This window comes from Manis pentadactyla, chromosome 6 (assembly GCF_030020395.1).
Source record: "Manis pentadactyla isolate mManPen7 chromosome 6, mManPen7.hap1, whole genome shotgun sequence".
Classification (NCBI taxonomy): domain Eukaryota; kingdom Metazoa; phylum Chordata; class Mammalia; order Pholidota; family Manidae; genus Manis; species Manis pentadactyla.
Window position 1 is genome coordinate 32,804,742 of NC_080024.1, and position 13,783 is coordinate 32,818,524.

The following is a 13,783-nucleotide window of genomic DNA, read 5'->3' on the forward strand; positions in this document are numbered from 1 at the left end:
AATGGGGGGAAGAAACCTTTGAGACAATGGATTAGGAAAGGCAAAGTAAGAGTATGTCACAAGTAGGATTAAGGGAACGATTGAGAAAAAAATGCAGAATATTTTTTAAAATTTATATAGCATTTTAACAGTTCAGGTAGTTCCTCACATTATTTTATGAAGTTGTATGGTACCTTTTCCTAGTCCAGCAACATCTCTCCATATACATTAAGAATTAGGCAGACTTTAATGTAAATCATAAAATCACATACATTCATGCTGAAGAGAGCTCAAGGATTCCCATGTTCCAGCCTCTGGTCATATAGGCTGTTGACCTAGGTATTCATTAAATAGGGATATATAAAACTAGTGAAGTTGCAACTTTTAAAAATTCACTCAGCTATGGAGTAATCAAGAAAAAAGGAAAGAGTATGTTTTATCTTATATGGCTTATATTTTTGCTCTGAGGGTATTTTCTTAACCTTATCCAGGAGTGCATGGCTATTATCTCTGAACTACTTTGGTTCACCTGGTGAACTTGTTTAAGTGCAATATAATAACATTCACTTTTCACAGAAGATTGGATGGGACTAGATCTCACTTCGGCATGATTATTTTACCTAACTTGGAGTGTAGTGAAATAATCTTCTGGTTCCCTCACTCTGGATATCCAGTCGATTGCACTGTATCCTCACCAGTTTCACACTCCCTTGAAGAGGTCTTTATGCTTTACCAGGAGGCCAGGCTACAGTACAGCTGCTGCCTTGTGGTGCCAATGCCTGAATCCCTCAGAAACACTTCTCCCTTAGGGGACAGATACTAAGTTCTGTGATCATTGCTGGGAAAAAGGAAGTAATCAAGTACAGATCTGAATTTGTAAGTGAGTACTCTCTGGGATGGCCTACAATAGGAGTATATAAGAAGATTGCATCTCAGCGTAATGAAGAGAGATGATTGAAAATAAACTCAGTCCTTACTGATGATTCATTCATTCTCTTATTTGCTAGAAGTTACAAGACAGGTTGTCAGGAAACCAATAATATATGAACCTCCTATTGCAGATATCAATCTCATGGTGAACTATTTAAAAATAATTGAGATTTCCTATTAGCCCTAAGATAAGGAAAGTTTTCTAGTGGAAAATACAAAACTATATTTATATGAAGTGAGTTGAGTAAAAGTAACTTGTTGCCGTTCTGCATAACGTCTGGTCTTCTGCACAAGATCTTTTCAAATTGTACATAATGTCAGAATACTGACTTACATAATCCTATTTTTGAAAATCTGTTTTAAACAGAGTCTCAGTCCAATCACTCTAATCAATCTGATAGTGGAGTGTCTGACACCCAGCCAGCAGGACACATCCGTTCCCAAAGCATTGTGAGCTCCATCTTCTCTGAAGCTTGGAAACGAGGCACTCAGTTGGAAGAGTCGAACAAGGTAACACACCTGTGTTAATTTATATAGAAAAATCTGTGGTATCCCATGGATTTAGTTTGTTGCTCTTTTATTCCTTTATTAGAAATCTTTCTTGCCCTATTCCAGCATTCTTTCTTTGACTTCTCTGAAATAAATGTGTGAATTGGCTCTAACACTCTAAAATCTCAAAAAAATAAAATGTTAGCTGTTTACTTAACTCTTTTTAGCTGTGGCTCATGTTTTAGGAAGTAATGATTTCCTCCTTTCCACCCTTAATCAGTTTGTGGTGTATTTAGTATCAATGCCACTGAATTTTGTCCTAGAGAAGCTAATAGTTGATTATTTATTTATTTGTTATTAATTTATTCAGACTCATTCCATCTTCTTTTATGCTTTTTGGCATTTCTCTGTGCATTGATGAATTTTCTCAAATTATGATACGTGTGGAAGACTAAATTCATATTAATCCCCTTAAAATTTTAGATCCCTGAGCCCTGCTCAGTAGCTTGTTCAGTAGCACTGAAGAACAAGTATAATGGTTGCAAGACTACTTAGGAAAATAGAGAGGCTCTTTAGCCCAACTGAAAGACACCATGTCAAATTGCCTGAGTTCTGTGGGCAAGGGTCTCTCCAGCCTGACCTCTTAGCGGGCCATCACCGGGGAACCAGGGACATACCTGGCCTGACCGTTTTGGTTCTGCCCAGTAGTCATTGTGATTCTTTTGTTATTTTGGTCTAAATCACTTATACAAGTACATTCACTAATGCGAATTAAATGAATATTCTCCCTCAGTATATTTCTTATTTGCGTATGTGGTTGGTTACTGGCCCTCCGGAAGGCAGAGGAGGCATTAGTAGCCCATTGTGGAGATGGAACACTTTCTCTTAGAAATAAATATTTGAGAATTGGTTCTAATGACCTAAGTTCTCAAAATACTGACAGTTTGTTAATAACTCCCTTATCAAAAGCTCACACTTTTAATTAATAATTCTCCCTTCCCTCACTTAATCATTTTGGGTGGAGCCACCCTATCTGGTGCTAGTAACTCTGTATATTTAGTAGAGAAGGTTTACACAGTTTATACAACTCAGGTATCTAAAGAAAAGTCCTTTACCTTACTAAATTTTTTAGTGGTGTTCTCTATGTGCATTTTAAATGAAAGGTCAAGGAAAACGAAGGTCCAAATGGTCTGTGATTAAGCCGATGAGTCCATCATATAGGTTCAGAGCATTAAACCCTGCCATGCAGCAGTGACAATGTATTTTGAGTCTTGATCTACCCTGTTTCTTCTTCTGTTGCCTCAGTCTCAGGTGCCAAAAGGGAAGGCCAGCACAGCTCAGGTCTCCACCCCTGCCACAGCCAAGACAGGTCAAGGTCAGGGGGTGTTCTTTGGAAACACGTTTATCTGGGTGACTCTGTAACCAAATCTTGCAGACTAATGCTTTTACTTTGATGTGCAGTTTTTAAAGAAACATTTGAGTGTCCTGATGGGCCGTAGAAGTCAGCCCTGTAATGAGCCTTCTCATCTACTAACCTAAGCATTCTTGATGCTAGTTAGATGTCATTCATAATTGGAAACAAATGGTTTATCTTGGATCCTCACAGTTTGTTCAAAGAACCTAAACGATATACCCAAAGTTATTAAATCAAGGATCCAGACTTGAGTAGCTCCCTGACCAGATGTGGTCATTTGAACAATGCTGAGAGGTGCCCATATGGGCTGGTCAGCAGCTGGTTGGCAAACTCTAGTTTCCATTTCATGATACATTTCCTTTTACTCTAGCTTTCCAAAGTTTCCTCTCATTTTCTTCTGGATTTTTCTATATGATATTTTTATTATCTTTTGCTGTAATGTTTATGAAGCACTTCTTTATGTATTTTCCAGTAAAACAAGTGTAAGGAGTGCTCCCCCTTTACCTGCATTGCTGGACTTCCCGTGCATGTTGGATGCAAGTGTCTCACGAACACGAGTGTGTGTGTTGAGCTTACTCATTCCTGTGTGACTGTGCACGCCTGCTGAACATTCTCATGCTCTCATGCGTCAGCTTACTAGCTTCAAAAAGCCATCCTCATTCCTGGAGAGGCCCTCCACCAGCACTCCTAAGCCCAGTTATGGCATCTGCTCGATGTGGATGCAGTCATGGACTAAAAGGTGAACTCCAGCTACCCCATCTCCCCTTGCAAGAGTCCAGGTGGGGTCCAGTGCTCAGAGGCCCTCCCACAGAGGGCTCCCGTACTGGACAGGTTTGTGGAAGCCAAAGGTCAGAAATCACTGCCCGTCACCATTGAAGCAGGTTTTGCGACAGGAAATTTTTCCTACGTTGTTAGACAGTCCAGCTATTTGAAAATATTGTTGGGTAAATGAATTATCTCTGTGCCTTTGTTGCCCAGGGAGTCCGTTTTAGCCTTCCTAACATTGTCCTCTTTACCAACACCAACTATTGCCTCCTTTTATGAATGTCCCAGATTTCTTACCTTTTAGTTTTATACAGTCGGAACTTCCCTCTGTAACTGTTTTGTTTGTTGTGTTTTTCTCCCACCCCCCTTTGTACCCCTTTTAGGCCAGGATGGAGTCAACGAATCGGCCCTACACTTCACTTATGCCCCCCGTGTCCCCACAGCCTAAGCTGGTCAGCCCCTACTCCGCCTCGCAGCCTTCGCCCCCCCTGCCACCCCCGCCCCCTCCCCCGCCGCCGCCGCCGCCGCCGCCCCCCCCACCGCCGCCCCCCTTGCCCAGCCAGGCCGCCCCGTCCGCAGGCTCCGCGGCCTCCATGTTCGTCAAGTACAGCACTATAACCAGGCTGCAGAACGCTTCTCAGCATTCGGGGCCTCTGTTCAAGCCTCCGCCCCCCTCCGCGCTGCAGTCTCTCTCCACCCCACAGCCGGGCAAACCTCAGATACCGGTGCCCCCCAGTGGCGCTGTGCCCCCACCCCCGCCCCCACCGCCGCCCCCCACCCCCGGCTCCGCTATGGCCCAGCTGAAGCCCGCGCCCTGCGGCCCGGGCCTCCCGCCCTTCAGCCCCCCAGCCCCGCCGCTAAAGATCCATCATGTCCAGCACGGTACCCCGCCGGTGCCCCCCACGCCCCCGCCACCTGCTCCCACGCCGCCCCCTCCCCAAGCGCCCCCAAAGCCCCTTGTGACCGTACCCCCGCCGACCAGCGCCAAGACTGTGCCGCCCTTGGTGACACAAGCGGTGACCCCGACACCCCCGCCTCCAGCCCCCGCAGCCAAGAAGCAGCCGGCGGTTCCTGCTTCGCACATCCCGCCCTCTCCCGCCGCCCCTCCCGGGCCGGTCCCCCCGCCGACACTGCCCAAGCAGCAGAGCTTCTGTGTGAAACCGCCTCCCTCGCCGCTGTCCCCGGGGCCCTCGGTCGTGAGGCAGCTGGCCAGCCAGTTTCCCCCGCCTCCAACCCCTCCGCCGGGGGAGTCGCCGCCCCCGAAGGCCCCCTCAGCCAGCGCGGCCCCGCAGTCCCCACCTGCTGTAAAGGCTAAGCCCAAGTGGCAGCCCAGCTCCATCCCCGCCCCCTCCCCGGACTTCCCTCCGCCCCCCCCTGAGAGCTGCCTGGTGTTCCCGCCGCCTCCTCCCCCTCCAGCCCCAGCCCCGCCACCGCCGCCAGCGACACCCACGGCCTCGCCTGGCCCCGACAGAAGTGCTTCTCCGGGCAAGAAGAGCGTCAAGACGTCCAGCCCCGGGGGGAAGAAACCTCCCCCGACCCCGCAGCGGAACTCCAGCATTAAGTCCAGCGCTTGCGCAGAGCACCCTGAGCCCAAGAGACCCTCAGTAGACAGTCTAGTCAGCAAGTTTGCCGCGCCAGCAGAACCCTCCGGGTCTCCCAGCAAAGAGACCGCACCGCCTCCCGCAGCGCCCCCCAAGCCTGGAAAACTCAGTCTTTCTGGAGTTAACCTTCCCGGAGTGCTCCAGCCAGGCTGTGAGCCCGCAAAGGCGCCCCTTCCCAGCGGGCCCGGCAAGGACTCCGTGCTGGAATTTCCCTCTCCTCCATCAGATTCCGACTTCCCACCCCCTCCGCCGGAAACAGAGCTCCCACTGCCCCCCGTGGAGATCCCTGCCGTATTCTCGGGCAACACCTCTCCCAAAGTGGCAGTCGTTAACCCGCAACCCCAGCCGTGGTCCAGGACGGCAGGGAGGAAGGCGCCCCCGCCCACACGGCCCAAACGGAATGACAGCACCCGCCTCACTCAAGCAGAGATCCCCGAGCAGCCGGCGGCGGCGCCAGCAGTGCCTCAAGTGCCCACCTCTCCCAAACCCAGCCTCAGCGTCCGTCCCGGGTTCCTAGCTGACCTCAACCGGACGCTGCAGCGCAAGTCCGTGACCCGGCACGGCTCGCTCTGCTCCTCACGCGCGCCCAGGGCAGAGCCCACGGCCACCATGGACGACATGGCCCTGCCCCCGCCGCCCCCCGAACTGCTTTCCGACCAACAGAAAGCTGGTTACGGAGGCAGTCACATATCAGGCTATGCGACATTGCGGAGAGGACCCCCACCTGCTCCCCCCAAGAGAGACCAGAGCACCAAGCTCTCGAGAGACTGGTAGCTACCACAGAACTGCTGTTTCCTGGTCTCTGTATCAGTGCTACAATCAGCTCACCTGATGGTCTGGAATTCAGGTGTTCAGAGCCTCCTAGTATGTTGTTATTCAGGTAGTGCCCAAGATAGGTGTGCGTGCGTGTATGTACACACAGAGCTATATAGTGTATGTATATATATGTATACATATATCTATGTGCATATGTGTGTGTGTGTGTATATATATACATATATATATGTATATATATACACACACATATATATATATGGCTGAGAGTGACTCTATTTATTCCTTTTCTCTCCTAAACTGAAAATGGTTTTGTGTCTTTCTGGTGGAAGAGGCATGGAAGGGGATGTGTGTCCTGTCCCTATGATTTCTATTATGTGGGTTGGACCAAAAACTTCTAATGACTTAACTTAGAAGGTATTTTCTAAGTGTCCCGTGTGCGGCCCCTCTGTGCATGTTGTGTATTATATAATAAGGAATTGATGTATAATGTGCTGTTTCTCAGTTTGAGAAGACAACCAGAATGTTTGGTGTCGTATCTATGGGGTTTTTGTGTTTGTACTTTTCCCCAGTTGGCTGAAGTTAGAACTCCTTGACCCGCACTTCATGACCATCCGTTAACCGGGCACTTCAAATCAGGAACACCTCTCCCTCTCCTCATCACAGGGGCACATCGTGCAGCCTGGGGAAATTTGGCAGCCACGCTCTGCACGTGGTTGTGCACAGGGAGTAAAGCACCTGGTGTAACTAAACCATTCTGGTTGCACTGCCGCCACCGCGGCCACTTGCACTTAGAATGTGTTGTCGCAGGTAAGCTCTTTGCCACAATACATGGATTTGTACTATACTCGTGGATGGTTCTTTCTGTTCTGCTGGAACGCTTTTCACGAGCTTTGTGAAGCTTTATCAAGTTCAGCTTCATGGTCCATGCTTTTTGATTGTAAGAAAATATCCAATACAATCCCCCTGGAATGCTCTGCCCCAGTATGTGTTTAGGTGACCAGTTATCTTCTTACAGTGTTTGCTTTAGGTAGATGTTGCTACTTGGTATCTATAGGCAGTTGCTGTTATCAAATACACACATCATGTCCGGTACAGTGCATCATTACAAAATCACCTTCTGAAAGTGTCTTGCTTGTGCGTTGCTCTCTAGGAGGATGGGTGGTCAGAGAACAGAACTGGCACCTGTGCAGGTGCGATAATCAGGCTGTAAATGGATTGTAATGTGTAATACAAAGAATTTATTTACATATGGGACTATCACAGAGAGAGGGAAAAATAAGAAATGCTGCTTTCGTCAGTTTCATCCATAGCTACGGGAGCGCACGCGCTAGGATCCTTGCTTTGTGGTGGCCTGGCTGTGGAGGTCTGTCCAGGTATCAGGTGTCCCGATGGAGCGGGGTAGTCCAGGGACAGAAGTGACGTCACACACTATGCACATGCGATTGGGTAGCACCGGAGTGTCGCCCTAATAGTGCACTGTCCCTGTGCGCTTCACACACTTCTCATGCTTTGTTTCCTATGAATTTTCCTTGGTATGTGAGAGAAATGGGCCCTGTCTCATCAATTTAGGATACATTGACCATTGAAAATAAAATGCAGTCTCAGAGCTGCTCTTAAGAGAATAAAAATCAGCCATCCCAGCAGTGATAAATGAGCACACCTTGTAGTGAAAGCCCCTACCTGTGGTGAATGATTATCAGTGCAAACTGCAAAAATATTTGACACTGCCCTATCAGGAAAATGTGATGCTAATACAATGGGGTAAAGAGAGTAAATAATTCAAGAATGATCAAGTTGTACTGTACACAAGCTATCCCTATAACCTGTCCAAGTACTGCATCGAGAGGAAGTGGCACTGTTCACTGTCACACACATCCAGGATAGTGTTCAGTATTTTCCTTTGGTTAAAGAGCAATAAGAATATGTGTCGTGCACTTTTTTTTTAAAGCCCTGGCTTCTTTAAAAGATACTTCTGTATCTTTTCAATTGTTCTCAGTTCCCTGTGCTTGATATTGTTATGCTTATGAAGTGACCTTTAACACAATTGCCATCATTAGTTTAAGCATGCACAGCAATTTGGGTAACATTCGAGTACAGATTGTGAACGCTCCGCTGTGACTACAGTGAAGTTATTTCCCATAATCCTCTGCCTGCAGCCTTACGGTCTAAGAATCACCCTTATTTGTGGGGTAAAGAATTACTAAGAATGTGAATCCAATGACATAAATATTCATCACTAGAGTTTTTTTTTGTGGTGGTGGTGGTGGTGTTTTATATGAAGGTGGAAAACATGAACTTTCCTTGAGGGAAAAAATAATGTGTCCTCAGACTTCCTTTACCCATAGTTTGAGCCCTAAGGTGCCATCTTTGTTAAGTGGGGTATTTCCTGGGACTTACTGTGTCGCTCCTAATGAGAGCCACCCTGAACTGATGCTTCTAGTGCGTCCTCTTCCTGAAAGAGCATTCTTTAGAACACTAGGGACACACCAAAAAGAGCAGGGCCAGCCAGAGGAGAACTTGTCATTTTTACCCCAGTCCAGTGTCTTGCCTGAAACAGGCTGTTTCCCTTTACATTTCTCCAAAGATAGAAAGGCTATTAATCAACTTTTCCTTTGTTATGTGTGAAACTGAATACAAAAATTATATTTCTATTTTTTATTTCTAGTGTTTTATTTTCTAGTGGGTTTTTTAATTTTCTTAATTTGGACTTTTGTTGGGACGTAGTTTTGTGGGGTTTTTTTTTTTCCTTTTTCTGAGACTTCGCTGTTACTTGTGTAGATCTTTTTTCTCTGGTGTGTTCATGGAAAACACCTACTGCCAGATGACACTGGCACTGTGCCTTCTTTCACTGCCTTCTGCCCCACAGCTCTAACCCAGCACAGCTTCTTCAGGTCAGAGAAAGAATCTGGACAGCTGACTTGGCTGTACTGTTCTGAGCAGCATCCACGGGCTCCTCCCATGAGGGCAGTGTGAACAGGCGCCCATTAGAGCTAGTGACTTGCTTAACTAGTGATGCCCTTAACTTTTACTGTAGATACTTTCGAAATTGGATCCACTATGCTTCAAGTTTAGGCACTAATTCTGAAGACAACAGAGCCTATCCTCTGTTAACAAAACAACTTACACCAGGTTTACAGGTAATAATATAAATGTTAGACTATTCTGTATTGAAATTGAACAGCTTGGCTTTTACTACTCAGATAAATATACTTACTTTTCTTAGCTGCTGTAATTCTCACCTGGGAAAAGTAACTATTCTTAAGGCTTTCATAGATACCTGCTTAACTATAAACTTAATCTTTTTTAACTTATGAGAACTCTTTAAATGAGAAACTCTTAAAAATGAGAACTCTTTAAAATAAGACCGCTCAATGGCTCTTAAGTTACAGGAAATGATTACACGAGAATTTTAAATAAGTAATGTAGACATGATGGTATTTTACAGTCCCCTCAAATCAAGGTGCTCCTGCCAACCAATGCATATTCTGCTACAGGCTGTGAACAGGCTTAGAAGTCCCCTCTGTGTAGTTTACTGGCCACTGAAAGCGATGCAGACTTCAAGAAAGTTTAAACAAAACTGGGGGATCATGAATAATTCCAGTACAGTGACAACTCTAAGATCAAAACTGCTAATAAGCGTGTGTCAAGGCTGTAAGGTTATAAATTAGCCTGAAAAAATTTTCAGGTAATGGTATGGATTGGTTTGACTAGCAGACCACCAACAGAACCCTTTGTCACTTTTTTTTCCTCAGCTAAGAACAATTTTATGTTACAGATACAAGGTGATTGTAAATAAGTAAAAAAAACCTTTTCCTACTTTTATACTTTATTACCTTACTTTTTCATATACCTTAAAACTGATGCAATCTCACAGATTTTATTCAAGTTTAGACCAATTAAACATGTAGAGGTATAATAACTGGCCTGAAATAGGTATAATAATGTGGATTTAAACACTTGATGAAAGAATGTCTATTTCTAAAAATCACCTTAAGTTCCAAGAACTTGTGGCACTTTGAATTTTTATATACTTTCTGTCATTCATATAAAGCAGGTTACCCTAACCCTGTAGGAATATGTGACCCCTTACAAAGCTGAGATTCGATCCACATAAATATAGAATTAAATATCCTATCTTTTCAAATTGTTTTCCTTTAAAAATTTAAACAGAAGAACATTTGTACAACTTTACCAGTCTTATCCTTCAAACAAATGCTTAGTTCTTACTGTATCCTTGAAAGGCATATATATGTAAAAGAAATCTGAAATTTAGCTGTAAAATAAAAATAAGCAAAATATACTTGATAAAAACTTGAAGAAAAAATCTAACAACTGGTTTGCTCTCTGATGTTGAAGGACTAACCCATTTAGAGGAGAAGATGGTGTCTGCTATAATCCCCAGTGCCTTGCTCTTTTAGAGGACTAGCATTAAAAACACAAACCCAACAAGCAATCTTTGAGGTGCTAATGAGAGAGAACTTGAGTGTTTCTGGTTTGCACAGAAAGAGAAAAAGTGACTGTCTCACAGGAGATGATTTCATCTACCTAAATGGGGTCTGGCCACTTTCTACCAAAGACATTTAGAGGAGTGAGTCGAGTCAGGGTGGTGAGTGCTACTTACTTAAAGGATGACTAAAGTTCAGAAGTGAACAGGTTGGTTAAGGATGGCTATTAAACCCAAGCTCATAATTGTTGAAGCCTCAACCTCTTTTTTCTTAGACATGCAGCACTTAAAGAAAAAAAAATCTTCGCATTTGGAAACTGTCCATTGTTTGTTAAGTTTATTGTGACCTAATACCAAAAACTGCCATTTTTCATGATTGCCATATCCTATATTTTTTTCTCTACTGCTTGTAAATAATCCCTCCTAGAAAATAAGCATTAACTGGAATGTTTCGAGTGATTTTGCTTAATTTTATCAGCCACTAGTGAACTCCTCTTATGGATATGTTATTTAAAATATCATTAGCTTGTGTTAAATGTAAAAACACTGTTTACTGCTTTAAAAGGAAAATTGCACATTATATTTAACTGGGATTGCTTCCTCTCTTCCCTTTCTTTAAAAAATGGAGTCAAGGCTTATGCTGACATCTAGGCTGTGGCAGCTTTGCCATAAATAAAATGTAGGAATATAGTTTTTTAAAGCATGAAAAGGCAGAAGGGACCCGCATCATTAAGTACCCAATAGAGGACATTATTCAAGTGATTATGTACAGCTTGGTAAAGATGAAGTTGCAATTTTTCTTTCAGCTTTGCTGCTCTCTTCTCTGCTTTAATGTATGCCCTCATTTCATTATGTGCCTTGCTCCCTGACTGTACAGACCGATATATATAGATATATATGAGAGAGAGATTCAGTACTACTGCTGATGTTTTTGTTCTACTGCTGGATTAAGTTATTTTCCAAGTTATTCTTGCCAGTTACTGTCAGCAAACTATTGTAATGGCTTAGGACAGTAGTCATACAGTCAGTGTGAATTTGTTTTTCAGTTACATGTTTTCATTATGTCAGCTTACCCAGACCTTAATAAAAAGAATACACAGATTTCATTTAAACATGGGGACTTGACTGTTTGTGGACTGGCCTGAAGAACCTGTTTTGTTTTGATATTGGGGCACACAAAACAAGCTGCGCGATGACACGTGTGCAGGTGCATAAACTACAACTGATGTGATTAAAGGTTAAAGAATGGGGAGCTTGGGCATCACAACTGGACTACTATGACAAGTGTATTCTAAAGTATTTGCAAATCACTTTATCACTTACCGAACCAGGGCAAAAAAAAATAGCTCCCTTTTTTATGTTAGAAGAGTTACACGTGTCTGGGAGAAAGATATCAGAACCTCAAGTTCACTTAGAGCAAAAATGGGGATGGAAAATTACTGGGGGAGAAAAGCTCAAAACACTTAAAAAGTTTTTAATAAAAACTAATAGTTTAAAGCAATAGGGAAGGATTCTCTCCAACACACTTAAGAGGTTCACAAGAAACTTGGATATACTTTGTAGGGTTTTATTTAGGTCAAGTTCTTAGAACACAGCAACAATTAATTCCAAATACAGTTTCAAAATTAAAAAGTGAATGTCCCCTCACTCATCTGGAGGTGGTTTAATGGCACACACAAGAAACATTACTGGCAACAGATGGCTCGGCTCCCTGAAGTTTTCCTGCATGACTTTTACTCATATCACCAACCCGCCCTTTGGGAGCTTAAAAGTACAACTGGCCAGATCACAAATTGTTTACATTCTTTTTCGTAAACCATTTTGTTAAGAAAAAGGAAGCATGGACACAAAATATGATAAAAACTGCTTTTACATAGAATTCTGAAGTTGCAAAAGACGTTTCCATTTTAATGTGAAAATAAGCTTTTTTTTTTTTTTACAAAACAAGATATTTAGCAAGGATATTTTATACACAGCTAGGCCCTGTCTTTTTTCTTTTTTTTGAGAAGCTCAAAATTCTTAAGAAATAGGAACAAAAATCTCCATAAACTAAACTTCAGGTAAAGAGCTCAATGCCTGTTTTAGAGGCTCTCTCAAATAAGGCTGTTCCTATGCCTACCAGTGCTGAAATATGTTTGCTATGTAGTACTGAGTGTAGTTTTAAAAGGGTTATAATTATTATTTTCACTAACGAAGGTTGTACTTAATACACTCCTTTAAGCAGTTTGAACACTCCTATGGTATATCAAAACATAGCATATCTTCTCAAGTATCTTCCTGAAGACATCGAGTTCTTCATTTTCAAAGAAACAGCACATTCAATTAAGACAGTTACACAAAGAACATCAGGCATTTAGTCAGGAACTCTGCTGTTACTAACAAGCTGTTGTCTGAAATGAAACATCTAACCTCTTCAGCAACATGAATGAAAATTTCTAAAATCTTACTAAGGTCTAAAATTCTATGACTCTAAGTAAATCGTGTGTGGAAAATCATCACCTTAACACCAATCAGGAGTTCCTGGTCAAAGCAATGCAGACATGAACGGACGGGAAGTGATTCAGATCCCCATTCTTTTTGAGACTTGGCAGTCAGCTGCCAATCCCTCCATCTAACCCTTTCCAAAGGGAAAGGCGGCCTTCATGACATACCATGCTCTCTCCACAGAGGAGAAAAGATAGCAAAAGAACAGTTCTTAATGCAGAAAGGTCACCTGCTAAAAGAAAATTAGCACAAAAGGATAAAAGCAGACACCATTTTTGATCCCTCTCAAACAGAAAAATCTTAAGTAATCAATGTGAGTGCACTAAGGAGCACAGCTATATTACAGACATCACTGTAAAGCCGCATAAAACACTCTAGCCGGATAATAAACAGCCACAGGAGGGGTAAAGAAAGGGAGGGATGAAAATGTCTCAACTAGTGGCTTGGAACACAGCCCTGGCCAGCCCTAAGATGGGAATAGCAGGTGCCCTGAGGGGGACAGAAAGCAAGCAGCCAAAAGATGGAAAATACTGAACTCAAGACATCTTAAAAGATCCATTACCTAGTCCAAACACAGCACGCTGAATCTCTCAGGTCTCGATTTTGACACAATGACACTCTTGGTTGTCATTTTATTGCCCTGGCCATAAGGTCAATGACAGTAAGAAGGTGGATTTTCATTCATATTCCCATGGCCTTTCAAACAGTAATAGGAAAAAAAATTCCCCTTGCTCATTAGATTCCCCCTATCCTGATAAATTAATTTTAGACATGGACCATCTTTGCCACAATTATTATGTAGCAGATAAGGTTTCTGCATTCACTTGGAATTCCTACTACCAACTATCTTGTAATTTATAAAAAGATAAATGGGGGAAACTTACAAGAAAACAAATACTA

The 13,783-nt window shown here is 43.3% G+C and overlaps 2 protein-coding genes across 10 annotated transcripts in view; one reads left to right on the forward strand and one right to left on the reverse strand.

Annotated features, from left to right (window-relative positions):
• Nucleotides 1-13,783, forward strand: part of RAPH1 (Ras association (RalGDS/AF-6) and pleckstrin homology domains 1) — a 113,294-nt gene that overhangs the window by 81,031 nt on the left and 18,480 nt on the right. For 6 of the 9 annotated variants that reach the window (XM_036928012.2, XM_036928011.2, XM_036928014.2 and 3 more), the window contains 2 exons: nucleotides 1,277-1,419; nucleotides 3,961-11,511. In XM_036928012.2, the coding sequence (XP_036783907.2) occupies nucleotides 1,277-1,419; nucleotides 3,961-5,952 (2,135 nt within the window). In that variant the 3' untranslated portion in view covers nucleotides 5,953-11,511. Of the gene's footprint in view, nucleotides 1-1,276; nucleotides 1,420-2,703; nucleotides 2,774-3,284; nucleotides 3,567-3,960; nucleotides 11,512-13,783 lie in introns of those variants that run through there. The other 3 variants (XM_036928020.2, XM_036928021.2, XR_005033159.2) reach the window with 3 other exon arrangements.
• The window catches only part of ABI2 (abl interactor 2), a 163,373-nt gene that overhangs the window by 34,497 nt on the left and 115,093 nt on the right, over nucleotides 1-13,783 (reverse strand). The gene's annotated exons all lie outside the window — the stretch shown is intronic.